Raw genomic sequence first — 26,999 nt, forward strand, 5'->3', positions numbered from 1 at the left:
TGTAGGGACTTGCAGGTCATACTAAGGTTGAAAGAGAAAGCAAGCCACCAGAGGGTTTTGAGCAGAAGAGTGGCATGATCTGATTAAAAAAAAAAAAAAAAAAAGCTACACTTTCCTTTTTTTTTTGAAGGATCACTCAAGTGGCTGTGGGGAGACAATGTCAAAGGTGGAAAGAATGGAATGTGGGGATCAGCTAGAAGGCACTGTTTAAAATAGGCCAAAAATGTTGGTGGCTTGAAGGGGGCGTCAGTGGGGGGTGTGGTTAACAACGGGGTGGCTATAGGGTTTTGGCTGTTTCTGGCAGGTGGAAGCCAAGAGGATGCATTGGTTATGGAGAGAGAGCAACCTGGGATTACTTCTGGAATTTTGGCCTGAGTCACTGGAAGAAAGGAGGTCTGGAGTAATGACTTTTTGACTTGTTTGTGTGTGATTTTCTGTAGTTTATTTAGCTAGACGTGTTCTAATCCTAGATCAGAATTTCCACATGTGCAACATACAGGTACTGAAAAACGCCTAAATTGAAATATTCACTTTTACCAAGTAACACCATTTAGCCAAAAACCTTAGTATGGAATACACTGACTTCATGTCGGTACCATGTTTGATATGCCAAGCACTTAGCAATGTCTCCTCATCTGTGATACAGATGAGGAAGAGACCATTTAAAACACACCCCTTTACGATGTTTAAATGGAAAGGCGCCCAGGCGCTGTGGGAGCAGGTCCCTGGCTCGGCTTCTTGCCTGGCCCGGGGAAGCATTCCAGGGGCTTGGACCAGGACGGGTGGGGCAGCAGTGTCCGGCACGCAGTCTAGGCTCCCATGGCACAGACAGATTTGCTTTGGACTTCACAGAATGTGTGGTTAACATTGCATTCCAAACAGTGCCACTGACAAACCCTGCTCAGAGCATTCTCTGGACACAGGGACCTCAGAGAGCAGACAGCAGAGCAATTCACTAATGAATCCTGCGGACCCTGTGCCAGCTTGAATAATCCAGGCCACGCGGCCCCACAGCCAAGCACACGGGCTGTTTCTCTGATGGGGAGCACTGCCAAGCGTGCCTGGGGAAATCGCACCAGTAAGCTAAGCTGTAAGCTTCAACTTCATTTTCTGCATAGAAAATCACTTTTTAAAGAACACATAAAAGCCTGTGAGGAGACAGGCAGAAAAGGGTTCTGCCAGGCCAACCCCCCCCCCCAGGGCCCCAACTCCAGGCGGCCTGCTCCCCCAGGACGCCGGCGAGCACGTGGGCAGGCACGGACACCAGTAGCCACAGCGTGACCCGGCTGCTCGCAGGATCCGGACGGACCAGAGGGAGCTTGGGGCATTTTTGTCCTTTCCCTGGAGCAGCGACGGGGCCGCGGCGGGGCTGGCCCGGCACTGACATAGGGCTGGCCGGTCTGCGGACAGAGGGCGCGCCCCCGCCGACTTTCACGGAAACTTCCATCGGCGGCCCCGGCCTCGCGCCCCTGCGCATGCGCAAGCGCGGCGGGTGTACCTCCCCCCAACCCGGCCCCAGCGCGCATGTCTCCACGCCTCTACTGCGCGCCGCGGTGGGAGGTGTGGCTTGTGGACGCAGCCGGACCCAGGGCGGCGCGGCGTCTTGTGGCTTCTCCCTATCCCACCGCAGCCGGGTCTGGTCAAGAAAGTCCCACGCCGCCACCGGTGTCCCGCTCCAGCCCCTCCCAGTCGCGTATCCTTCCGACGCGGTGTCCCCTCCCTCGCCGAGAACCCCAGTACGCAGCCGCGGTAACCAAGGCGGCGGTGTCTAGTGAGGATTTGAAATCGGCCGCGCGTGCGCACTGGCGTCCCGGCCCCGGCACGGGAGGCCGCACTTCCTCCCCACCCGCCCCCGCCCCCGCCCCGCTCCCTCCCCGCCCCTCATTGGAGCGGAGGCGGCGGCGCCCCCTCCTTCCCCCTCGCCCTGTCGCCGCCGAGAGTGTCTTTTCGCCGCCGCCGCCGCCGCCGCAGGAGCACGGAGCGAGCGGCGCGAGCGTGACTGAGGGCCCGGCGCACGGCGGCGGCCCTCCCGCGGGTCCCGGGCCGCGCGGCGCCTGGGCCCGCCCCCTCGGCCCGGCCGCCCGCCCCCTCCGATGGCCTCTCCCGCCGGCCCGTGTGGAACGCCGCCGCCGCCGCGGCCCCCGCGCCCACCCCGCGCCGCGTGAAGGGAGCCCGACAGGCCCGAGCAGCCCGCCGCGGCCTGCCCGGGCCCCGCCAGGCCGCCGCGACCCGGGACCCCGACGGGAGCCGCCGCTGCGAGCCGGCCCGCGCCGCGGCGCAGGCCCGCCCGCCCTTCCGCCAGCGGCCCGTCCGTCCGTCCGTCCGTGCGCGGCGCGGCCGGGGCTCGGGGCGCGGCGGGGGCGGGGCCGCGGCGGGGCGGGCGGGCGCGCGGGCCCGCGGGGCGGCGCGTGGATGGATCCGCGCGTGGCCTGGATCCAGCCCGAGCAGAAGGGGCCGGCCAATGCCCTGTGGATGCAGATCTGGGAGACCTCGCAGGGCGTGGGCCGCGGTGGCTCGGGCTTCGCGTCCTACTTCTGCCTCAACTCGCCCGCGCTGGACACGGCGGCCGCGGCGGGGGCGGCCGGGCTGGGTGGCGGCGGCCTGGCGGGGCCCGCGCTGCCCGCCGCGTCGCCTCCACCGCCCGCGCCCGGCCCTGCCGCGCTGCCCCCCGCGCTGCTGACGGCGCTCGGGCCCGCGGCCGAGGGCGCCCGGCGCCTGCACAAGTCGCCCTCGCTGTCGTCGTCGTCGTCGTCCTCGTCCAACGCCGAGTCGGGCACCGAGAGCCCGGGCTGCTCCTCGTCGTCCTCGAGCAGCGCCTCGCTGGGCCGGGCGGGCGGCGGCCGCGGCGGCGCCTTCTTCCATTTCGCAGACGGCCCTCCGAGCGCCCCCGGCGCGGTCAACGGGCACCCTGGGCCGCGGGGCCCCGCGCCCGCCGGCTCCCCGCCTCAGCACCAGTTCCACCCCGGCCGCCGGAAACGCGAGAACAAGGCCAGCACCTACGGCCTCAACTACCTGCTGTCCGGCAGCCGCGCGGCCGCGCTGAGCGGAGGGGGTGGCCCCGGGCCCCAGGCGCCGCGGCCCGGCACGCCGTGGAAGAGCCGCGCGTACAGCCCGGGCATCCAGGGGTGAGTGCGCGCGGCCCGGCGCGGGGATCTGGGGAGGGGAGGGGGCGGCCAGGGGCCCCAAGCCCCTCGTGCTGCGTGGGGACCTGGGCCCGGCGGGGCGCGCGATTGGCCGCGGGGCTCCCCGGGCAGCGCCGCGGGCGCTTGGAGTCCCCATCCGGGCTCCCGTTTTTTTTCGAGTTTGGGTGTTGGAGGCCAAAGTCCGACTCTGCCATGAGGCTTTTAATTTACTTCTATTTATTTGAATTTTAAGCTTCTTTTATAAACGAGTAATGTGTCCAGATTCTAGAACTAACAGTTTGAGAAAGGGGCTGCTGAATCCGACTTGTGCAGATGTTTTTCTTATCTTCCCTTGAAACTGGAAAGGAGATCAGATACTTTCTCTCAATCCTCTCTTCCTCGACAGGTTAGGGGCCTTTTGTTAAAGTTGGGTGGAGATAGGTGTGGAGTTTTATGTTAAGTTGCCGAGGGTTTTAGTATTGCTAGGAACGTGAATCAAGTTGAAGGTAAAATACTGGTTAAATGTAATTTTTTTCCCTCCCAGGTAATCCGTTTAAAAGATGAGTAGGATTTTGGTAGCGATACAATTTAACCGACAGCTAATTTAGAAGTGACTTTTTCAAGAGAGAGCTTGCTTGTGATTTAATTTTGTGCTGAAATCAACATAGAATGATCTTCAGGCTCCCTTTTTTTTTTTTTAAACACTCTAATAGCATTCGAAGAAAATAAAAACGTTTGTAGCACATATTCTCTAGGAAGTGTCTAAAGGTATTTCCATATTAGCCTAGAGGGAGTTAGAAAGTCTGTTTAGGGTTAGTGCAATTACTGGCGGCAAGGACTGGTTTAAAAAAAAAAAAAGATTGATATGTGGGGGTTGGAGCAGCCCCAGGTGAGGCTGCTCTGGTGTAAGTGCTATTTACCCAGCCTTTTTGCTTTCCTGTGCTTTTCTGAGCACCTGGAAACAAGGTATAGGTACCTAGGTTTTATGTTAGTATTTTAGAACTTTAAAGTTTTCTTGCACAATTGCATGCTGACTTAAAGGGCATCTAAGGATTTTCCAGGGTGTTAGGGTTGTAAAACGTTAGAGCCTTATAAATCCTACAGTTGCTAGGTGTTGGGATTATTTCTTAAAGTAACTTTTTCTCTGATGGGTCTGTTTATTCTCATTTGAAATATGCTGTAAAACACTTAAATTGATACTGCTTTAAAATGTATATGATACACAGTAATATTGCGTGTTCTGCAACATGTTTCACCTGGTGTGGGCTGGAAGTGTTACTTTCTTAAATTTTCGGAAGCCTGAGTATGCACTTCAGCCCTAAATAGGAACCCAGCTTCCCCTTCCCTCTCTCCCTTCGGTCTTACGTGTAGAACTTTCCGAGGAGAGATGGTGGGGTGGTGTCTTGATGTTTGGCATCATTCCAGTTACATGACAGCCTGTAGGTTTCCAGGCTGTCATGTAACTGGAATCCACTTTGGGTCTCAGCACCAGGAAACTAGGAGGACACGTGGTCCTCATTTGCAGAGCATCCTGGGGCCTGGACCGTCCGGACTCCCACTTCTTCCTTTTAGGCGCTCATGCCAGTGGTAGCATGGTGCTCTGGTGTGAATTGCGCAGGGTCTGGAAACTTTCCTTGCCCGTAAGTTTCTCGTAGATCTCAGTGCACTCTGTATGTATGTGGCTGTGGCTTTTCTTAATAAACGAGCCCACTACAAGCCAGGTGCTGGGCTGGGATCTGGGGGAGGGGTTGGCATGGGAGACGTGCAGCCTTAGGACCCTGAGTGGGAAACCTGTCCCTGGTCAGGGAATGCCCCGGCCCTGCACACAGGAGCACTGACTGTCCAGGTGTGCGGGTCTCACTCCCCTCACCCTCTTCTGGCTTCTGTGTCCAGTTTTTCATCAGATCCTGTTCAGTCTTTCTGGACCTCATCCTCCTCACCCTCACGGGGACTGTCGGCATCTCTAGTGAGGTTGCTCACATAACCCGAAGATGGTCATCTTTCACATACTCTTGTCCCACTTTGGACCTTTCCCAGCCCTGCCAGTGGGGTGATCACCTGTGCCAGCAGGTTTGGTCAGTTCCCACACCCTTGGGACTCTGGGATGGCATCTCATTCATCCCCCTTAGTTTAGAGGCCAAAGCTTGACACTCAGTGTTTCTCCAGGGCGCTGCCACTTGGGCCCCGTCTGGGGGCCTGCTCTCCCTCTCTGTTGGGGTCTCACTGCTCCACTCCCTGCCAGCCTGTTAGAAGTCAGCTCCGAGGCCCTGTGATGTAGGGCCAAGAAGCGGACTCTGAAGCAGCCAGCAGTTCTGTGTTTCAGCCCACCTAAGTAGGGGCCACTGCAGTAACTAACACTCACGTTACTGCTCTTTTTGTCTCTTTGCGGGCTTGCCTCTGTGGGTGGCGTGTACCGCATCCCCAGTACATCCCTGGGGCTGTCCATTTTCTTCTATCTCTGCCTAGAGAAGGAGTCTGCTGGGATTGGCTGCCATGTGCCTGGAAGGGCAGGTGCCCTCCGCTTGGTTCACTGCTCTGAATCCTAGCAGACTGCCAACTTGGAAGGGCAGAGGGGAGAAACTGAACCCGAGCAGTGGTCAAGCCAGTGAGCTTGTCTACGGTTGGAGGAGGGAGGCGAGCCTAATGATAGTTTAGAGGGGGTCCATCCGCTGGGCTTATGGGAACTAACCTTTTGGTATGGAGAATTGGCTCTGCCTGGAGCTTGCTCCTGGGCGCAGGTTACCCAGAGTGATGAGGAAGGCCACCAGGAAGTCCTCCACATGTGGCTTAGGATGAGGGAACCGAGGTGCGAGAGCCCCTAGTGCAACCTGCGGAAACAGATCTTGTTGATGAGCAGTGGCTCAGCCCATGCAGCCTCAGGACAGGCGTTTCTGGAGAGACAGCGTCTCAGCCCTCAAGGAGGGGTAAGCGGTTGCCAGTGTGACAGGAGTTTGAGTGGCATCAGCTGAACGCAGCTGAGCCTTTGCTTGCTAGCCTGGGTGGCACCTGGCTCTTCTTTCTTGGGGAGGTTTCTGCCTTTGGAAACTTTGCCTGGTGGCTGCCTTGAGAGGTGGCCAACCTGTTTTCATCCTTGAGAAGGATGAAGGAAAAACAGGTGAAAGCGGACTGAGACTAGAGCAAGAACCTTCGGAGTGGAGAAGGTCGCATGCTACTTTGGGAGCTGCCATTGGCTCTAGTTCTTAGTCCACTTTTGGGGTGAACTCTCAGACTTTTATTTTGGGAGCGGTGTGGGCAGTGTGAGATGTCCTCTCTGCCCAGGCTTCTGACCTGGAGATGTGGGGAGGGGGCTGGACAGGCTCTGGGGGCCTGTGCCTCCCAGCCTCTGGCTGCTGCCACTTTGACCTACCCTCACCTCCTGGCCCTTGTCGCCCTGCCCTGGTCAGTCTAACACCTTTGGGACTCTTCTCAGTTTAAAGGCGAAGAACAGTCCTGCGTACGTGAGGGTAGGGGCGTGGGCCTCAGATACTGCGCTGCGTCCTTTCTGGTGCTGTAGTAGATCAGGTAGGTCCCTGGAAGAACGTACTCAAATGAGGAAGAACCCAGTGCCTGGTGGACGCCTGCGAACCAGGCTTGTCCAGGCTTCAGTTTGGGCTTTGTCCTCTCAGGCCTGCCCGCCTGTAGAGAGTGACATGCAGTGTCCTCTCTGCAGATCCCTTGACAACATTCCATTTTTTAACATCTGTTTCTCCAAACAAAATTCACTTGGTCTGAAATCTGTGAGAAATGGACAGATGTCATTTGTAGGAATGGTCAGCCACGCCCACAGGGTTCTTTCTGACTCCACATGTGTTCCGCTTCCCTCCTTTCTCCTGAGAGTCAGTGCCTGGAGAAGATTCAGGCTCCTTCCTCTCCCTCTCAACTCCAAACTGACTTAGCACAAATGACCTCCTGGCATGTCCTTGGGGGCCCAGGTGAAGGCCATGGCTGTCATGACTCTAGTAGCCTTTGTCTTGTTCCAGTCTCGCCCTGTGACATCCTGGGATGTCTGGGAGAGGTTATTGTGAGATCTGTCTCGGAAGGCGCTGGTCTCACACGGGCCTGCTTTCCCGAGTGCGCACCCTCAGAGACCCCGGGGGTGTGGGTTCGTAGAGGGAAACACAGCTGATTGCACTGTGCATGGATGTGCTGCTGCGCTGACCGTGACCAGCTCCCACTCCCACTCCTCCCGCTTAATAGCAGCATCGCAGTTCCCGCCTGTCGCACCACGGCCACTCTCTCTGCAAGGTGAAATTGAAAATCTAGTGCAAGATGCTGGCTGTGACAAAGTTGGGATAAGTGATGCCTGGTCACCAGTAAAAGGAGGACGGGAAACGTTAGGACAACACTTGGGGACGAGGCTGCCGTGGAGGAGGAGGGGGAACAGAGGACAAGACAGACTCTGGAAGTGGAGGGTCAGAGTTTTCAGTAGGCTGGCAGATGCTGGGGGCTTTGAAAGAATGGGCCCCTCAAATGATTTTTGCAAAAAATGGCCTCCTTAATGCTTCTGGTGTGGAGGTCAGGGCTGGGTAAAAGCAGGCCCTCTGCTGCTGTGAGCTCACGACTGGAAAGCAGTGCCAAGGCCGTGCCGTTTGCTGCTGCTTAGGAGTAACATGGGGTTGTGATTTAATACTTTTAAGAGCAATTTTTAACGGAATGTTTTAAAGTAAAATTTTTCATAATTTTAAGATTTGTTTTTCAAGGTAAAATCTCAGGCCTTCTTTTGGTCACTATTTAATGTGAAATTTTGGTTCCATTTTAAATGCACTCACGTAAACGGAAGGGAGATAACGGTTTTGAAACTGAGACTTTGTGCCTTGGTGAGGTCATCACGGTTTAGGATTTGATTTTTTGATTGTGGAGTAAAAGAGGGTTGTAGAGAACAAACAGAAACCTGTGATCTTGACTTTGATGACACAGCCAGAACGTAGGCTAACGGAAGAGGAGTGACTGGGTCATACTACCTAGGTTCGTGGGAGATTGCCACCTGGAAATTGCCACAGTGTCAGGCAGAAGCGGCCCCTGGCCAGTAGCTGTGGAGAGGCCCGTCTGGAAGACTCTGGTCAGCTTGTCAGGGTCCCTCTTGGAAGGCGGCTGAGTGAGTGCGGCCCCTGAGGACAGGCAGACAGCTGGTTTTGTGCTCGGGGCAGATGTCCGCACCGCGAGTGGGCCTCCCAGCGAGGGGGTCGGGGGCGTCTCCCGGACAGCTTGGGATTCGCACTTCGAGTTAAATGTCTCACTGTAAGGCCTCCCGGCTGCACTGGTTTGCCTGTGCTGTGCCACCAGTGTCTACAGACTCAGTGACTTTAGGACAGCACTGATGGATTGTCTCACAGTTTCTGTGGGTCAGAGGTCGGGGATGGGGGCAGGAGTCTCTGCTCAGGCACCCACCAGGCTAAAGTCAGGCGTTGGCCGCTGTGTTTTCTGCTGGAGCTCAGGGTCCTCTTGTGAGGACGCTCTTGTTACTGGCATAATGCAGCTCCTCGTGGTTTTAGGATTGAGGTCCGTGATTTCTTGTTGGCAGCCGGCTGGGGCCTCTCTCAGCTCCTTAAAGCCACCTGCATCCCTTGGCTCGAGAACCTTCCATCCTCAAAGCGGCAACAGCACTTTGAACCTCTCTGTCTCTGCCAGCTGGAGGAAGCCTGCCTTAAGGGCTCGCATAGTTGGGTCAGGCGCACCTGGTTGGCTGCGTTAAGGGCGTGTAGTGATACAGCACGATCCTCAGGAATGGCAATGATTTCATTGTGGCCACAGATTCTGGGGATCAGGGTATGGAATCTTCTGGAGGCTGCTGGCCGCACATGCAGGTGTCCTCCTGTAGGTAGACTTCTCTGCTGTGGGAAGCAGGTACTGAGGAGGTTGTGGGTTTTCTCCCCCAACACTTCTCTCTTTTGACTGGACTCCAGCCCATCACGATGTCTCTTGCAGATAGCTGGTTCTGTCTGTCCCCCGGCTGGGTCATCGCCATTGAACTCAGGGCGACCAGAGTGATCATGGCCGTGAGTGCCTTTCTGTGCCTCTCTCACGTGAGCTGTTCTTAAAACATGTCATGTGAGAAAAGTTCCCATGAAAGGCACGTGAGCAAGTGTATGAAGATTACGGCGGTCTAATAGTCCTGTTCGTGAGGTGTCTTGCCTTGGCCTGCTTAGGGAAGGTGCCGTTTCTGTGCTGTGGGAGGCTGGTTGGTGACTCACCCAGGTTGCTTCTGGAGTCCAAACATGTGGGCACACGACAGTTCATCCTGGCTTTGCAGAAGGCCCCACCCCACTGTCCTCAGCCCAGGTTGATGGGAGTGGCGTCTTGCTCAGAACCCCCGCTTCAGAGCCCCATCCCTGCCTGTGCAGTTAAACTGCTGCTCTTAAGAACGGATCACTGCTCTCTGGTGTCTGTTCGGGGAAGGCGGGGCCACGTCCTAGCCTGTGTTCCCAGTGCCAAGCCAGGACTGGCGGGCGAGAGTAAGTGTCTGAGAGAGAGAGAGAGAGAGGATGGATCTGCCAGCTTTGAGGAGCAGGGGAGGTGTGGCGAGTCTACAGCGTTCAAATAAACCAAATGCTAAAAATACCTTTTGCTGTTTGTCTTAGAATTTCTAAAGATTTGATTGCCAACTCTGAAGTTTTTCAAATGTAGAATAAAGTAAAATCTACTGCAGTGTATCTGCCTGCCTTCCTGAAGAGTGTGGTTAAATCGGTTTTGTATAATACAGAATGTAAAAGCAGAAGACGTTCAGAAAAATTCTAGACAGTGTTTGAAAGGCATCTCCATATAGTTTTAACTGGCCTTTTAAAAAAAAAAATTAATACCTAACGTGAAAAGTTAGAAAACTTGGTACTTGGTGAGTGTCCTGTGAGCTGGTCACGCCTGTCCTGGCCTTTGGAGGCCTGTGTTCCCTTTGCTGGCCACGAGGAGGGGGCAGAGGCTGGACCCCGCCCTGGCCTGGGCGCCTCCGGGAAGAAGTTTTTCCTTCTCCACATCCTCGCAGCTCTGAGGTTCCCTTTGGCAGGGAGTGGCTTTGGTTATCAGCAACATGCCTTTTTATTGTGGGTTTGTACTCTTTTTAATTCCCAGATCAACTGTTTTACACATTTAGCATTTAGGCGCTCTCTGTGGTTTAAGATCAGAATTAATTTCCTAAGTGGATAACAACATGGGGATGTAGGTGGTTTATATCTTTCCATGTCTGAAGAGACTTCAGGTGATCCTCACATTTCCAGAATCCTGGAAAAGTGAAGGAATGGCTGGGATGCAGGAGTTAAAGGGAAATAAAGAGTCAAATTATTTGTGTTTTTTTGCTTTTTACTGCTTGAATCCGCTTCCTGGCATCTAGAGGCATGTGCGTGGCCTTGAGCTTGCTTGGTTAGTTCCCGGCTCTGGATTTGGCTGATTTCATTGTGGATTCTGACTTGTGAGCCTCAGTTTCCCGACCTGTGAAGTGGGCCTGTGTCCACCCCCAGGGGGTACAGAGGAGATGTGGACCCTGTATGAGTTGTCATGTGTGGGGTTAGAAAGGCTGCTCCTTTCCTTTTCTCTCCTCTGACGAAATCGAAACCAAAAATTAAATAGTTCTCATTGCCAACTGGACACAGACGACTTTCTCAGGCCAAAACTTTTCTCTTGGAGAGACTGCTGGAGACTAATTCAGAGAAGCGACGGGCACGGCTGGAAACACACCTGATGCTCTGGAAATTCTTTCTCCCTTTGAGCCAAGACATACTTTTCTACTTTTAAGGCTTAAACAATGCCTGAGTCGTGTGTTCTCTAGGTTTTAAGCAACATTTTTGTCTTCACACAGCTCTCAGGGTTCTCCTGCTGTATTTTATCAGGGGTGCGGGCTCTGCCCTGTGTAACTTGCTTCAAGCTCTTTGAAGGGTTCTGGTTTTGCTCTGTGCACAGGTTCGGGGGAGTGGGTGTCATGTTAACTCTCTGCTCTTTGCAGCTTCTAGCACACGTTCTGTATACAGTGCAGAAAATGGAAGGCCAGGGCCTGGGGACGTCAGGCCTAGAGCAGTGCCGTCTGGTGCACGTGCGTGAGGGTGGAGGGATTCTGGCTCTGTGCTGTCCTGCACAGTAGCCGCCAGCCACGCGTGGCTCCTGAGCACTTACCATGAGACTGATGCGACTGAGGACCTTGATTTCAGTTGTGTTTAATTTTAGTTCAGATTCAAATGTTCTTGTGTTTGGTCAGCTCTGAACAGCAGTAACTTTCGAAACATAGTGTTTGATTCAGTAACTGCTGCCCACATTTATCCAAAATCAAACAACAGCAGAAGCTGTGTTACTCAGCAAGTTACCCCTGGAAAGATCTAGAAATTATGTTTTTGAGTTTCCAGTGTAAACTCCTTTTCCAAGGGCTGCTGTTTCAGGAACACATAAAGTGTGAAATGGGTTCCTAGCAGAGAACACCGTGGAACAGTCTTGATGGCTGGGGCATCGGGTCCAGCAGGCAGTCTGCACATGGGGCTGGTGACATAATCCAGTCTTTTCCCGCTGGCAGTCCCCTTGGTTAGCAGCAGCCATTCGGGCCCACAATGTGGGCCTCGGCTCCCTGCCCGAGTTTCCTTCCCCAGTTCTCAGAGCAGGCCCGTGAAATGGGTAATATTACGCCTGGCCTGCAGACAAAACCAAAGCCTGGACAGGCTAATGTGATCTGGCCAAAGATGCTGCACTTGGAAATGTCAGACTAGCTCTGACATTGGGGAGTTGCAGACAGAGGTAAATGAAGAAGACGTCCCCAGGACACAGGCCTGACCTGGTTTGGTGTCTCTTTGAGGGCTTTTTGCTGTTTTGCTTTCTTGAAGACTGGGGGAGGAGGGGCCTAGGTCCTCCCCTGAGGACTTTGACTTGACAGCCTTGTGACCGATGACATACGAGGTGGGGGAGGGAGCACTGGGGAGGATCGGGACCAAGTTCACACTTTCCCCAGACACTCCAGACGGCCTGGGGGGAGGTCGTGGTGGAGGCAGCAGGACTCCTAGCATCTGGATAATTCTTAGAAATCACAGTTTATGAAAAATGGAGCATTTGATGAACTGTTGACTGAGTTTCTGGAAGACAGTTGAAAGACCAGAAAGCAGGACTAGCAAGTCCACTGGCAGTCTCCTTAGTGGCAGGCGGTGCCTTGGGTGCAGATCTGCATTCTCCCGGTGCTTCTTGACAGTAACTCAGTTTCAGGAGAAGTGAATTCAGTCAGTAGATGAAGCATTTTGCCTCCAGTGCAACTGGAAACTAGAAGGACTGGAGCCTCAACGCCTGCCTACTTGTCAGAAAGCGTATGTGCTTCCCCAGTGCCTCCCTGGGAAGGGAGTTGGTGCACCTGAATTAAGAGCCAGAAACAAGAACTTGGTGAGCTGGCGGAGATGGAGCCTTAGTGCAGCGCAGTCATGAGTATTTTATTACTGGCATCTTTTCTGAATTTAGGCAAAATTGAAGTGTATCTCTGAAATGATGGCTGAACTAGAAAAGAGGATATGTTGAATGGCTCATGAAGTGCAAAGAAATTCTCAAGTATTGTTGTAAGTTATCTCATGGAAAAAAGCGGGTGATGAATCTGTCTGAGGAGTTTGTGTCCCTCTCGAAGATTCACAGGAGACTAACTGCAAGCCAGGAAGAGGGTCTGGCCGCGACCCAGTCATGCCGGAACCCTGATCTTGGACTTCTAGCACCCAGCAGGCCTGCACGGCCGAGCTGCGCCCGTCTCTCGGCTGCGCGTGCTGAGCGGTCAGGTCCTTAAAGGAGCGCTGGCTGGGGCCGGGTCCCCGAAGCCTGCCTTGCGCCGAACTCCCAGGTGTCCGCTGCAGAGCCTCGGTGTGCACCCCGTCGTCTGCCTTTGGATGTAGTCAGAAATCTGAGGCCACACTGATCCCCCTTCAGTGAATCTGGTTTATTCAGATGCCTCTCGTCCTCACCAGGTCCTTCCTGCCACGTCTGTGTCAGCCCTGCGTCGGGTCTTCCTGGACCGCAGCCCCCTTTCGGCCCGCAGACCGGGCTCTGCCTTGTCTTTGGGGCTGGTCTTCTGTCGGTTCTTTGAGTTGTCCCTGATTCATCTTCCTGCTGGTGGGAGTCTTCCACCTTCTCCACTTGGATGGCTTGACTCACTCTCTTTTTCCTCTCTGTCCATCTTCTGTAAAGGGCCTGTCTCAGGCTTCCCTGTCCCCGCCTGCTGCTCCCCACCCTCTCCTAGCCCCGTGTTTACTGGCATGTTCTTCCCAGGGTTTTCTGTGGCACAGGACACTGTAGTGGGTTTTCCTCATCCCAGCCTGTGTCTCTCCTGTACTGGGGTGGTTGTCTTCATTGTGAACTGGGCTCGCCTCTCTTTTCTGCTGTGACTTGTTCCCAGGGTGGCCGTCCCTGCCCGGCAGACCTCCCGGCCGTCTCTGCTGTCGCTATTGGTGCTCTGACTGAGCCACCTCCTGGGAGCTCTCCCTTTCAGCCCAGGCTGCGGGTTGAGAGGGCAGGTTGTGTCTTTGGCTGACCCTTCTGGGACCTACTGGTCCTCCGGGTGGAGAGACTCTTAGGGTGAGTCAGTGGGCCTTTTGAGGGGGCCTGGAGCTAGTTCAGCCTGCTCAAGGCCCAGCTCTTCTGATCCAGTCCTTTAATGCCATTGGGTTTCCTCAAAAGCCTGGTGGTCATTTGCTCTAAAGTCGGCCCAGCAGAGGACAGACGACCCTCGCTGCTGATGTCGCAGACTCGAGCTCCCCCTGTTCTCCAGGCCATGCTGACTTGCTCTCAGTTCCTCCGGTCTCCAGGGTCGTCTCCCGATCTTTGCACACCTGGTTCCTTCTTGCCCCTCTGTCTTGGCTCTAGTACCAGCTCTTGGGAGGCCATTCCCAACCACCCAACACAAAGTCACCATGAAGATGGTCTTGGCCACCATTTGGAATCTCTGCAGAGTGTGCTCTGCATTGGGTTTAGTCTTGTGTTTCACTTTACTGCCTTCTCCATGCCCCCCAGCCCAACTCAGCCAGCAAGAGGGGCTGACTTACTTCGTCTTGCTCAGTCTAGCCCAGGCCAGAGCCTTACCTGCTGCACCGTTGGTTGGCGGTCAGTCACTGCAGAATGATGACTCGAATCTGCTTTCTCCGCTTCAATATAGACTTAAGTCTTTGGGTCCATTAAATTCTATGCGTTGCCCTTCCTCCTTCCTTCCCTGTGTATTTTTGGTACTTTTCCAGCACTGTTGTATTTTCCATTACCTTAGGTTTTTTTTTTTGGTCACCTTGGTGGGGCCCTGGGAGGTTCCTACCTCCTGGAGCCAGAACCCGGAGCCCCTCTCCCTCCTGAGACTGGAGGAGCTGGACGTGTCTGGTTCATGCCGAGCAACATCCATACAACTGAGTTATTTCTTCCTTTAAGCTGGACAGAGACATTCCTGCTGATTGAATGAGAAGTAAACATTTGATAATTAAAAGTTACATTGGTTTTTATTCTTCAGATGTTACAAATCAAACTTTGCTTTGATAGATGTGTGCATATTGGCTACAAGGAAGTTAAGTGCTTTGGTTACAGTAGACTCCCCACCCACATAGGCTGACGCCCTGGCGTGTGAGGTAGACCTGGCTCTCAGGTGGCCACAGCACACTGGTACCTGGTGGGTGATGAGTACCCGCTGTGGTCACGTGCCCACGGAACTGGACACAGGGTCACTGAGTGCTTTTCCCATTTGGTGACGTGGAAGGTGATTGGCACGTCCTCAGTCAGGTGCATTACGTGGGCTTTCCTGCTCTGAGGGTCTCTAGGACAACTTGTCCCACCAGGACAGCATCTCTGGGGAGAAGCTGTGCGTGTCTAATGTTGCTACTGAGTGGCCAGGGCCAGGCAAGGAGCAGCTAAGGCGGTGGAGGTGGCGCTGAGGTCCCAGAGTTCAGCAGTCAGCAAACGGAGAGGGGCAGGGATGGGAAGTCGAGGCTCCCGGGAGTGCTTTGAGTGTGAGCAGACACTGTAGTGGTCCATGCCAGGAAGTTTCATGCCAGACGGGAGGCTCTAGCTGGCTGTGTAACCTCCCAGGCATCTGTGGAACAGGGAGGTGATGGTGGTTACCAGGATCGTACTCAGGGAAGTGCGTCGTGCAGTGGCTGGGCAGGGCCGGCAGTGGTACACGTCAGCTCCTTACTGTCATAATGAGAATGGTGATATGACAGTGTCAGTAATAAATGTTAACAGTTTCTTTTTAAGTCTGAGTATAATCTCAGACTCCTCAACACAGCCCTCTGGCAGCAGTGGCTTTGGTGGGAGCTGGGACAGTGGAGAAGGCCTGTTAGCTGGACTTAGTGTGGTCCGGCTGGAGAGGGTGGGGGTACTTGAACACCCCGTTCCTCGCAGGTCACCCCTAGGTTCAGTCATCCACATCTGTGGAGGTTCTCCTGGAATTGCGTGGTAGCTTTTTTAGGAGCCCTGTCTTTTGGGGGGGATATATGCTAAGCCAGTGACTTGGGGTGGCAGTAGAACCAGAAATTTGGAGCTGGAGGGGCCTTTAAGCCTTGCTCGACCTTGGAACTGAGCAGAGTCACAGGAGTAGTTCCCTGGACCCCAGGATGCCAGGCACGGGCCAAGCCAGAAGGGAAAGCTCACTTGAGTTTGGCCTGAATGTAAAGACCTAAGGTGACAAGAGTCTTAAAACTTAAGCACAGCGATATCTGCCCTTTGACCTTGGGAGTAAAGTCAGTGCCAGTAAAGCTGAAATGAGGCCACTTTTTTGGGACATGATTATAAGAGCAACAATGTACTTACTGAAAAAACTTGGAAAATAACAGAAAAGAAACTACCCATAATCTTCCTGTTGTTAACACTTAAGCATGTTTCTATCTGTTATTTTTTTTTAAGTGACAGGTGTTTATTTTCTCACGGTTCTGGAGGCTGGAAGCCCACGCGCTTGTCTGCAGGGCTGCTTTCTTCCGAGGCCCCTCCTCAGTGCGCAGACGGCCACCCTCGTGCTGCCCTTCACAGGGTCGTCCCTCTGCTGCGTCCCCGCTGTCTGTGTTTTTAATGCAGCTTTAAAGACGTCACATGTGTCATTTTTATTTGCTTAAATCTAACTCCAGATAAGTGATTCTCCCTGCCTTAAAAAACTCTTTTAAACAGTTTTTAAAGATGGTATTGATGTATTTTATTTCCTGAATAACTAGAGAGAGATTCACAGCTTTTCAGTTTTTATAAAGATTTCTGCACACGTGTTGGGTCACTTCCTGGGTGTGACTTCTCAGTTCTGTGACTGAACGTCAACTCTGAGAGCTGCGGCAGCTCTGGATTGAGCCCCGGTGGCGTAACCTGGGGCCATCTACCGCCTGTCTCGTGAGGAGCTGTCTGTCAAGTGGAGGCAGCGGACTTGCTGCAGAGACTAGTCGGGAGACTGACGAACAGGCTGGAATGTGGGTGTCGTGGAGCTTCCCGGGGCTCGTCGTCCAGACTCTCACCATGACTGCTTCCCGGAAGGTTATCCAGCTCACCTTCACATCGAGTGTAGGGGCCTCTGAAGAGGTAGCGAAGATACAGCTGTTTTCATCTCAAAATGATCCAGCTCCTGGGGCTGGAGAGCAGAGCCTGGGGACCCTGCTTTCAGACTTGGCCACACAGGTCCCTCTGAGCACCCTGGTCTGTGCTGTCGCTGCCCCACGAGGCCGGGTGGCCCGAGGCAGTCCACCTGGCTTGGGCTGGGTGCCTCCGGCCACTCCTTGCCCCAGCAGCCCTCCCGACTGTCAGCTTCTCCAGGGTGTGGGGTCCCACATTGTGTTTTGGGTTCCTTAGGACACCAGTGTTAGAAGACTGAGGCCCACTGGCATTTTTGCCCGGTGATGGGTTGAGACCTTGCTAAGGGAGTGGGGCGCCTCCTGCTAGGTTGCCTTAGCTGGTACATGTGGCATGGGGTGGTTCTCAGGACTGTAATGCAAAATGGCATTGGAATAGTTCTGTGTAGTTCTAACCACCTGAATACCTGTTCAGTCAGTTTGTGAAATGCTGGGGTTGGCTTCATCCTAACCTGCGGGAAGCTCCCAGCTGCTTCACCGGAGTTTTCTCTAGAGAAACCATATCAGCATGCCCTGTCTTCAGCAGTGGATTTAGAAGAAATGCATTAAATTAAATATCTTTGCCATGGCTTAATTGTAAGCTTCTGGTATCTGACCACTTGCTTTCTTTCCTGAAAGAGAAGATTGTTGTGGTTCTCAGGCCTCCATGTGGCCCCAGGGCCTTTGCTTAGCTTTGGTAGTGGGCTTGGGTTTGTTCTGCCAGGGTGGAAGAGTGTCATTTCCCCTGACACACAGGGGCACCTCTGCATGCCATCAGTTTAGGCTCTTGGACATCTGCCTGCACTGTGTGACTGATCCAAGGAAGGGTCTAGGACTGGAGGGGAGAGAAAGCTTGCTTTTTCTGGGAGCTGAATTTGCGTGGGTCAGAGTTACCATGTTGAAGATTCTTCAGCTGCAGAGCCCTCTGTCCTGGCTCTTTTGTTGGTCTGAGTTCTTTTAACCCTGGGCTGGTCTTGGCCTGTCCCCGGAGCAGGGGGGTCTGCCCCAGGATGATCCAAGTCATGTGATCACAAGCCCCGCCCAGCTCCCATGCTTCCTGTCACTCAGCTCTCAGGCTCTTCCCTTTGCAGCAGCTTCTCCCAGGGCCTCATGCTTCCATGAACGTTTCAGAGCCCCATGCAGCTTTCTTCAGAGCCGCTCTAGAGAAAGGACAGGTGCACAGGTAGGTCTGCAGGAAGGGACAGAGGCTGAGGTGCAGGGCCTGAAGGGGGGCAGATGGGAGCATCAGCAACAAGAGGGGACACCTTGGAAACCACAGGCTTTCTACTGTGCAGTTTCAATTAGTTTCCTTATGCTTTTGAACTTAGATTGAAAGCAATTAACCTTTGAAGATTTGATTCAGGGTTTTCTAAAGAGTTGATACAGATATTAATTGGCTTGTAATAAAAATAAATAAAAATGACTTATAATTAGCTCATTAACTGTGTCAGTAAACAGCTGTTTTAAAAACACCCCCAAAACAAGCGATTCAATCGTTTCCTCGGCTTTCTGCATGGGTCAGCACTCAGCAGCCCGTTCTTGTGGCGGTGGGGATGCAGATGCCAACTTGGACCCAGTCTGTGTGGCAGAGTGGGGTCTGAATCCACCGTCTCCACCATCTCGCTGTGGGGCATCAAAGCGTGCATGAAAATCAGCTCTAGGACTCTAGGAGTTAACTCCGAATACTTTCACCAAGCCATTGTTTTTGGCAAAAATGCGGACAGTGAACATTGTGGGCTGAGGGCAGGGAGCTCCAGTTTCTGAGAAACCACTGACTTTTTTTAAGGCTTTTGAAGGTTTTATGAAGAGTTGGAGGGAGGGGGAGAGGGAGAGAGTAAGAATAAATTAATAGTTGAAGACAGTTTCTGGTGTGTTTGCACAAGCATTTGGAGTTGACCAAGGGCATGCAAGTGTGAAAGGTAAAGGTGGCCCCTGGTCAGCAGAAGGGTAGGACCCTGGGGTCAGGGACCGTGGGGACAGTGGTTGGGAAAGTCGGATGTGTTAACACTGCAGAGCACAGCGCTTATTTATGGGTTTGGGTGCTGATGCTTCTTGTAACCGAATCGGAGGAGGTTGTGCTCATTCATCTGGTTTTTCTTTTCCCTTAAGAAAAAGGAATGAAATCTGCCCTCTGACCATGGCTCCCTCCTTAGAAAAAGCTATGGGGATTTTAAATGTAGGGGAACAGGCATCCCTCTGCTTCCCCCTCGGAGACCAGCATCAATAACTGCTCGGCCTGTTCCCTTTGCCCCTTTTCTGTCCACATGGTTTTATTTTAAATACATCTCATTGTCCTCGCTTCTGGTCCCTTGTTTTTTTTGTGTGTCTGTTACCTCCTGCAGCGCATCTGCCTGTCTTCCTCGTTTGAGTACAGAGATGTCACCATTGGACAACTTGGAAATTGTGCTGGGCTGGGAATGGGAGAAGGAGCCGGCTTTGCCTGGGGCTGGACACTGAGGCTCCCAGGTCCAGGAGGCAGGGTAATGGAGGCAGGGCTGCTTCCCCGGGGCACCCCCTTCAGAACCAGCCAGCCCTGCCTGGCTTCGGTTCAGATTCTGACAGAGTTGGGAACCATGCCACCCTGCCAGCTCAGCTTCTAAAGACAAAAGCCATCCTCCTGAAATGGGTCATCTGTTTTCATGAATAGCTTTATTAGCTATGAAGTTGCAGAGTTTGGTTCTCTAATTTAATAATCTGTCTTTCGCTCTTTAAAAAAGCTGAGTTGGATTTCTTAAGTATTTACAGCCACCACATACCAGATACCAAGACAGACACTGAGCATGGCTGATCTTGATACTTGGTACTAAAAGCAGACGCTAACTTGGGAAAAGTGCTGACAATTGAGAAGTCGGTCATTACCTTTTAAGTGGGTTTGGACTCTTAAAAGAGAGCGATCGTAAATGAGAAATGTCTCTTCTCATTTTTCGTGAACTTTATTTTTCATACTTAGATTAAAAGTGCACTACTTAATCATGCTTCAGACGTTTGTTCTCCAGAAGTTTCATGATTAAAACTAAAATTCACTGAAAATTCTAGTCTTACCATTTCTCTCTCTCTTAAAATAACCAAAAGTGCGTCAATGCAGGGCTCTCTCCATTGTGTTGTGTCAGTTTGAGATTCTTCCAAATTAAATATCCGAGTTGCCCATATGGACCAGCAGCCACGGCTAGTGTCTCAGAATTCCACTCCTCGGAGACAGGCCATCAGGTGTACTTTGTCCTACCTCCCGCTGCCTGCAGGGTTCCTTTTGTACACATGGCAGCAAACCAAACTGGCTTTCCCACCACGCCCCAGTGGGTGACACTCCTTAAGAAGAGGCTAAAGCCGCCACCACACAAAGCCATCCACAAGGCCAGAGCTCTGCTCCCTGCAAACATCATCCCTTGAGGCCCCACCCGGCATGGACACAGGGCCTCAGCTTAGGAGGAGGTCTGTGCTGTTCAGAGGTTTCTGGAGTTCATTTTCGGCCTCATGGCTGCAAAGTGACAGTGCAGGCCTCCCACCCCAGTGGGTGCTCCTTGTCACTCTTGCTCTCCTCAAGGTGCCTTGTGGTCAACTTCTAATTCCCATATTTTTTGAATCTGAGGTGCCATTACGTGCAAAAACTCAACCCATCTGAAATTGTCTTTGTTGTGGGTCAGAAATACAAACTTCACATAGACAGGGTCCTATAGATCAGTTGAACTAAGGGGACACACTGTTATGCAATGTACCAGGAAGGAAGAAAAATGTTTAATTTTGAATTGGTTTCGTGCTCAGCCATCGATTGAAAGATGCATCCCAATTTTAGACATGTTGAAACATTAAGGGAAACAGTATATTTTAGTGAAGATGGAAGAATAGTCTTTGCTCGGTTCCACAGTTACATTCACGTTGCTTTGGAAAATGCTCTAATCAGGCACCATTGTTACTAACATCTTGTTAAGCTATCATATCCTAGTTTTGTAAATGTAGCAGTGAGTCTGTGTTTAAATTATAGTAAGAACTGTAATGCTTAGTTTTGATAGACGTGGCTCTTATTTGTCCACATTTAGCCCTAAGGTTCTAAATGTTTATTTTAGAGAACACTGGAGAGCCCCAGGAGCAAGGAGTGTTTTTATCACTTGGTCTCCTGTTGGAAGGTGTGTGATGGAGAAGGTGTGCCCTCTCTCCAGGCCCCCAGGTGAGGAGGCCTCTGACCTCTGGGGAAGCCGCCCCTCATTTCCTAGACTCTGGTGTCTCCAAGGATGGGAGGAGTGAGGATGCAGGAGAGGAGGCTGCCTGCATCCACTCTGTTGAGTTTAACGTTGCACGGCTGTCTGGGGTGGAGGAAAGGAAGCTGCAGCCGGAACTTTGCTGAGACAGCAGCCACCAGCCTCACGTGGCTGTTTAGATTGAATTAAGTAAAACTACCACTCATCCTTGGTTGCATCAGCCACATTTCAGGTGCTCAGTAGCCACTTCTAGAACCTCCCATCGTCACAGGGGTTCTGTCAGCGGGGCTGTGCTGGGAGCATGGGGGTCCCCTCCCTGCTTCCCCACAGCAGCATCTTAACCTGTGTCCCTACCTGGGTGTGACCTTAGGGCCTGGCACCAGGGAAACTGACTGGACTCGGTGACCTCACTGCTTTTTAGCAGCGGAGTAGAATGTGGTATCAGGGCTTTAGAAGCCTGACTGGCTTGATGTTCTTTTTTTTTTTTTTAATTAAAGAATCGATAATTCACTGTTAAAACTAGATAATGAACACAAACAAAAAGAATGTAAAGATCACAAATAATCTTGTTGCCTAGAAATACAGTTGACTTTTTTTGTTTAATGTTTTGTTGTTTCCAGATGTTAAATAGAATCAGTGGTGTAATGAACATTGTCAAGTGTACCTCCTTAACTGTACCACCCTTTCCCCTTTTCACTTTTTAACCTGTACACACGATGAGTACGTTCCTGTAAAACGCGAATTCCGGCAGCACGCCGGGCTGGAGAGCAGGAGGCGGCGCGTCGCCCACCGCCGCCCCGTGCAGGCGGCCTGTGGGCCCTGGCACGTGGCCTTCAGACCCTCTCGTGAGTTTTGTGCACCTGTGGCTACGTTCGTGCAGAAGTGGGGCGAGGCCATCCCTCGTCCACACCCCCACCACCCTCGGTCTCCTCCGTGGACAGACAGCGTCTCCTTCTGACCTGGCCCTGCAGCGAACCCACCTGGCGGTCCCCGGTGTGTGTCAGTGGCTCAGAGCCCGGCCGTCCGGGTGCGGGGTGCGGGCTCAGGGAGGGACACCTTCCTTCAGCCTTGAGATACGCTGGCAGCTCACCCCAGAGTGTGAGGCCGCGAGAGGCCTGGTCTTTCTGAACAAATCCCGTTGTTTCTGCCTGTGCACTTGACATTTTTATTTGTTTACACTCCGTGTGTTTTTTTGATAGAATTTCTTTGTAATTGTTTGACTCTCAGTCTTTGCGTTGTAATGTTTTTGTGTTGGAGTCTGGGAAGGCTCCCATCGAGTCCGGGATGGCTGATGGTGCCCCTTGCTCTTTTTTTCTTCTTCTGTTTGACTTTTTCATTTAAAGTTTTAGCTCTGCGTCTGTATTATGTCTTCAAATGTAGAACAAGGCAGGAATCTAACCTCATGGTTTTTTGGTTACTGTGTCAGCATTGGGTTTGGCCACAAAGAGGGAAAGTACCGGGGTGATGACGCCCCGACCCCAAGGGGTGCAGCCCCGCTCCCGTGCCACACGGCCGCCTGTCTCGTAGGTCAGCGCTGCAGGGCTGCGGGCGGGAGGGCGGAGGGCCGTGAGAATCCCTCTGAGGAGGCCTCCCCGGGGCTTCCGCCAGGGCTCGCTGGTGCCTGGAGCCGCAGGAGAGGGTGCTCGTTGGCTCCGGGCACCCTGAGTGGGCAGCCAGCAGCCTGCTGCGTGAGGCAGCGGCCTCGGGCCCTCAGAAATTGGCGGGCTGCTAGCTTTGAGAGACCACGTCTCTGATCCATCATAGAGGAGATGTGTCCATGGTGGTCACAGCGTAGACGTTCCCTTGGAGATGTGGAGGCTGAATGCTGGTGGGCTGACACGTGCGCCAAGAGGTGCGGTGATTAACTTGCTGCAGACAAGGAGACTTCAGCGTGGCTTTTATGTGGACGTCTGGTCAGCCGTGGAGCACTTTGTGGTTTTGATATGTGAGAAGAGTAAATGTCTTCATTTCATTTTTGAGTAGAAAAGATCAAAACTTTTCATGGACATAGTTCTTCATGAAGGAAACACTGGAGAACTGAGTGTGTGTATGTCCAGTATTGGAAGTGATCGACTCACAGAACCCCTGCCTGTGTCTGGGGTTGGCGGCTGGAAACGTGGCTGATGGCACTTAATTGTGAGCGTATCATTCTCACTGTTGTATGTGGGTTCTTAAAGTGATGAAAACTCCTTGTAATGCAGTATCGAATAAAGTAATCCCAGCTCTTTTATTTAGCACTGTTTACATTTTAAAAAAGGATAGTTGGTCATTTAAATGACTTCTGCTGACAAATCAAGTTATCCAGTACAAGGGTAAAATATTTCTTGAAATGCCAATTTTTGATGACATTGTGTAGGGAATACAGATCTTAAATGACGAGGTGGTAAGCAAAGATAATGTAATTTATCAAAACCTGATTCATTCCACGCATATTGATCGAATGCTCACAGTGAACGAGCCTGTTCCGGTGCCGGAGGTCAGGCTGTGAGCAGGTGAGCCCCTTTCCTCCTGGAGGTCACCTTCCTGGGGCGGAGACAGGCTCCAGGCCATCACCACACGCCTGAAGGATGAGGGGGTAGGGAGGGAGGGCGCTGGTTCTCCATCCTGTGGGCTCTGTGGATTTGCTCTGATCCACACTTCCACTGCCTGACCTCCGCCCCACCCCATCCCAGCCCTCGGTGTTTCCTCCCTCCTCACAGGGTTCCCCGGACACCCGGGCCAGGGAGGCGCTGCAGGGCCTTTAGAATCTACCCCAACGTCATGATGGTTGTTAGACCCTTCTGAGTCTTTCTGGCCCGACGGTGCTGTCACACTGCAGAGCCTCCAGTCCCTGCATGCCTCGGAGACCAGCAGGGGCTGGGCCGCAGCCGGCCACCAGCAGTATCCCTTCTGTTCCCAGAAAGCAAAGCAAAAATACTCTTCTAGTATTTGTTACAGCAGTTGCTAACTTTCAATACGTATGTCAGATAGGCATGTCGTTAGCGTCTTCTTGGTGGGGCACCACGCTGATGTCAGGAGGCTTGCGTCCTGCTTGGTACTGCTTGGCTTTGGGACTATGGGCACACCTCCTCCTCACCATTAATCTCTTCTGAGACACGGAGGGCGGTGTGCCGAGCCGCCTCCTCCCTGCCAGGCGGGGCAGCAGGCCTCTGACAAACTGGCAGGGTCTGTGCGCTGCTCTCTCCTTTCCTGGTGCATCCCGGGCCCTGGGGGCAGGGGTCCTGGGAAGCCTTGGAGCCACTTTTCGTATTCTTCCATACGTGACAGTTTATTCCACTCTGCAAGTGCAGACTGGCTGTGACATTTTGGCAAATTGGAATGTCCTGTGTCCTCGATGCTTTAATGTGTTACAATTTGTGGGATGAGGATAGACTCTTAGCACACTGGCTTTGGTATTCTTCCATGGCGCTGGGCCAGTTGCTTATTCTGGGCCCATATCCCTGTTTTTGTGTCTCTCTATGTGTACATGCCTGTTACCGGCACTGTTCTGAGTTGGAGGAGAGCGTGTGCTCTTAGTGCTTCCGGTGGACTATGTTCTCCCCCAAGCTGGGGCTGGCCCCACGCACGAGCTCTTCTCCTGAGGAGCCCAGTGCCGCCTTCCTGACAGTTCTGCGCAGTGACAGTGACTGACACAGGAGACCTGCCAGATGCCCTTGTAACCGGGGAAGGGTCCCCTGGCTCTTCCCCAGTGCGGGCGTTCACCTGCTGGCAGCATTGCCGAGTGGTGGGAATTGTAGGGGACACCTCTGTCCTGACGCGCCTGCAGAGCTGCTGGAAGAGGTGTGTCAGATGCTTAGGATGTAGTTGGTGCTCGGTGGTTGTTGAGATGATAGAAGCTTTAGCCCCTAAATTGATAGATATTTTGGAAAAATGACTGCATTTTAATGTTGCATGACTTCTTACGTTTTTAGATTTACTAAAAACTGGACTCATGGCTGAATCAGCAGCATATTTGGGGTGAAGATTTGTTTGATTTTTTAAAAAAAACTTAAACAGGATAAGTCAGGTTCCCACTCGGTGGTGGCGCAACTGGTACTGTGGCTGCACCTTGAACAAGGGTGTTGAGTATTTATTTCCTGCTGGAGTCCCCTGTGTGCTTTCAGTGACTTCGAGTAGCTGTTAGCGTTAGGAGTGGTCGCTGCAAATGAATTGTGGGGTTGGGGGAGGCGATCCCGCAGGTGAGAGTTGAGACTGGCCTTAAGCCAGAGTCGGTGAAGATAAGATACTAGATGTTGGGGCCTTACCTTGTAGCTTGACACTAATGGGTCCTGTTGAGAAGCATTGCCTGCTGTCAGGTGGACTGTTTTGCTTGCTATTGAGCTGACATGATATCATTATTGAACTAATTTTATTTTATCTTCTCTTCCTTACTGATAATCAAACTTAGATTGGAGGCAGGTGGATTTGACTTGATGTAATTCCTAGGGTTGGATTATTTGCTTCCCCATCTTTAATCCCTAAAAGTAACTGAGGATGACCTGTCTTTCCTTCCTGTAAAAGGAGTCTGTGGCCCAGATCCTTGGCTGAAACTTGACTCCTTATTGCCATGGCCAGGGGGCTGGCTTGTCATCCACGGGGCTGACAGAGGAGTGGCTTTTGAGCAGGGGTGTGAGGTGGCTTTCAGAGCTCCTTCTTCTCCCCTGAAAACACTGCTTTTCAGCTCTTTGTAGTAAAGGGGGGGGGCCGTACTTAGTCCCACCCCCGTGCGCTGGTGGTGCCCTCCCGTCGGAGTCTGGAGGGGGGCACACTTGAGTGCTGGATGGAATGTCTCTCTGATGCGTCACGAGGCGCTCGGTGCTGGATTCAAGGCCTGTCAGTGAGTGGGTTGGGCAGACCCTGGTGCTGAGACTCAGGGCTGCCAGCCGGGATCCAGGACACGTGTCTTCCTGCTTCACCTGTCTCAGACCCACCTGCACCCTTTAGCGAGAGGCGCCAAAAGGTGCCCTTGGGGCCCGAGCACAGTGGCACGGGGTGACTGGTTTTCCCGCGCTGCGGCGGCTGGAATCACCCTTCATTTTTCATGGGCGGAGCTCTCAGTTTCTCTTCTGTAAAGTCACTGAAATGTTTCTTTTGAAATGCCAGTGGAAAGTTTTGATATTTATATCAACAAAATTCACTCGTGTTAATCTGTGATGCTAAACCATACTGTGTAATTAGTTTTCATTTCATTACATACTTTCAGAGGAAAAAAGAAACTGTATTTTAAATGGTCAGAAATATATTTCAGTGTCATGTTGATCTAATAACAATGAGAAAGTGTGGTCAGGTTTAATTGTAACTCCAATGTGTTTCTCTTTTGTCCGCTAGACTTCATGAGGAAATAATTGACTTTTATAACTTCATGTCCCCTTGTCCTGAAGAAGCAGCCATGAGAAGAGAAGTGGTGAAAAGGATCGAAACCGTGGTTAAAGATCTCTGGCCGACGGCTGATGTGGGTACCATTTTCTTGCTTTTGTGTCCTTGTGAGTCAGTCTTTGGGAGCCCCGACCCGCTGTCCTTGGCCCGAGGCAGTGGTCTGCCGCTGTGGTCCTGGGATGGGCAGCGCCCTCCCCCCGGGAGCCTGTTAGATATGCCCCACCCCGTCCCTGCTGGACCCCAGGCCCTGGGTGGGGGCGGGACCACGACGGGGAGGCTCTGACGCCTTCAAGTGTGAGGATGTTGGCCTAAAGGAATTTTTTTCCTGGAATAATGTGATTATTTTTCTTGTTTTAAGTTTACCTTAAGATGAGAAGTTTTACCTCTTCCCTGAATCACACATGATAGCATGCGTTCAGGGCTGTAAACCTGAAAGTATTTTGTCACACACCGCCTTTCCAGGGGGTGAACGCGTGTTTGTTGAGAGGCTGCCCAGGGCACTTGGAGTGCGTGTGAGGGCCACAGGAGACGGTCCTCTGGCGCAGGCTGGTGATGGGCAGTGGGTGAGGCGGCAGCGCAGCTCCCCTCCTCCTTTAAAATGACACACGACAGTTTTGCTTTGCACTTCGGTGCCCTGGGACAGAGCCCTGCCCTCCACCTCCTGTGGGCTTGAAACCGTTCTAACCATCCCCGGCTTTGAGCAGTTGTGGTGAGACCAGTAACTGTTATGTCTCTTAATTTTGAGTTTTTAAAAATTCCTTTTGGGGCAGGTCTTTAACTTAAAAGATTGAGAGGATTTTGTGTGATTGGCTTTGGGCCCCCTCCCCCGAGAATCG

The 26,999-nt window shown here is 52.7% G+C and overlaps 1 protein-coding gene across 2 annotated transcripts in view; it reads left to right on the forward strand.

Moving 5' to 3' along the window:
* The first annotated feature begins 748 nt into the window (after positions 1–748).
* The window catches only part of TENT4A (terminal nucleotidyltransferase 4A), a 43,210-nt gene continuing 16,959 nt past the window's right edge, over positions 749–26,999 (forward strand). The window contains exons 1-2 of one of the 2 annotated variants that reach the window (XM_074356051.1): positions 749–3,125; positions 26,116–26,239. In XM_074356051.1, coding sequence (XP_074212152.1) covers positions 1,525–3,125; positions 26,116–26,239 — 1,725 coding nt within the window. In that variant the 5' untranslated portion in view covers positions 749–1,524. The remainder of the gene's footprint in view (positions 3,126–26,115; positions 26,240–26,999) is intronic. The other variant, XM_074356045.1, reaches the window with a different exon arrangement.

Source organism: Camelus bactrianus, chromosome 3 (genome assembly GCF_048773025.1).
Source record: "Camelus bactrianus isolate YW-2024 breed Bactrian camel chromosome 3, ASM4877302v1, whole genome shotgun sequence".
Classification (NCBI taxonomy): Eukaryota; Metazoa; Chordata; class Mammalia; order Artiodactyla; family Camelidae; genus Camelus; species Camelus bactrianus.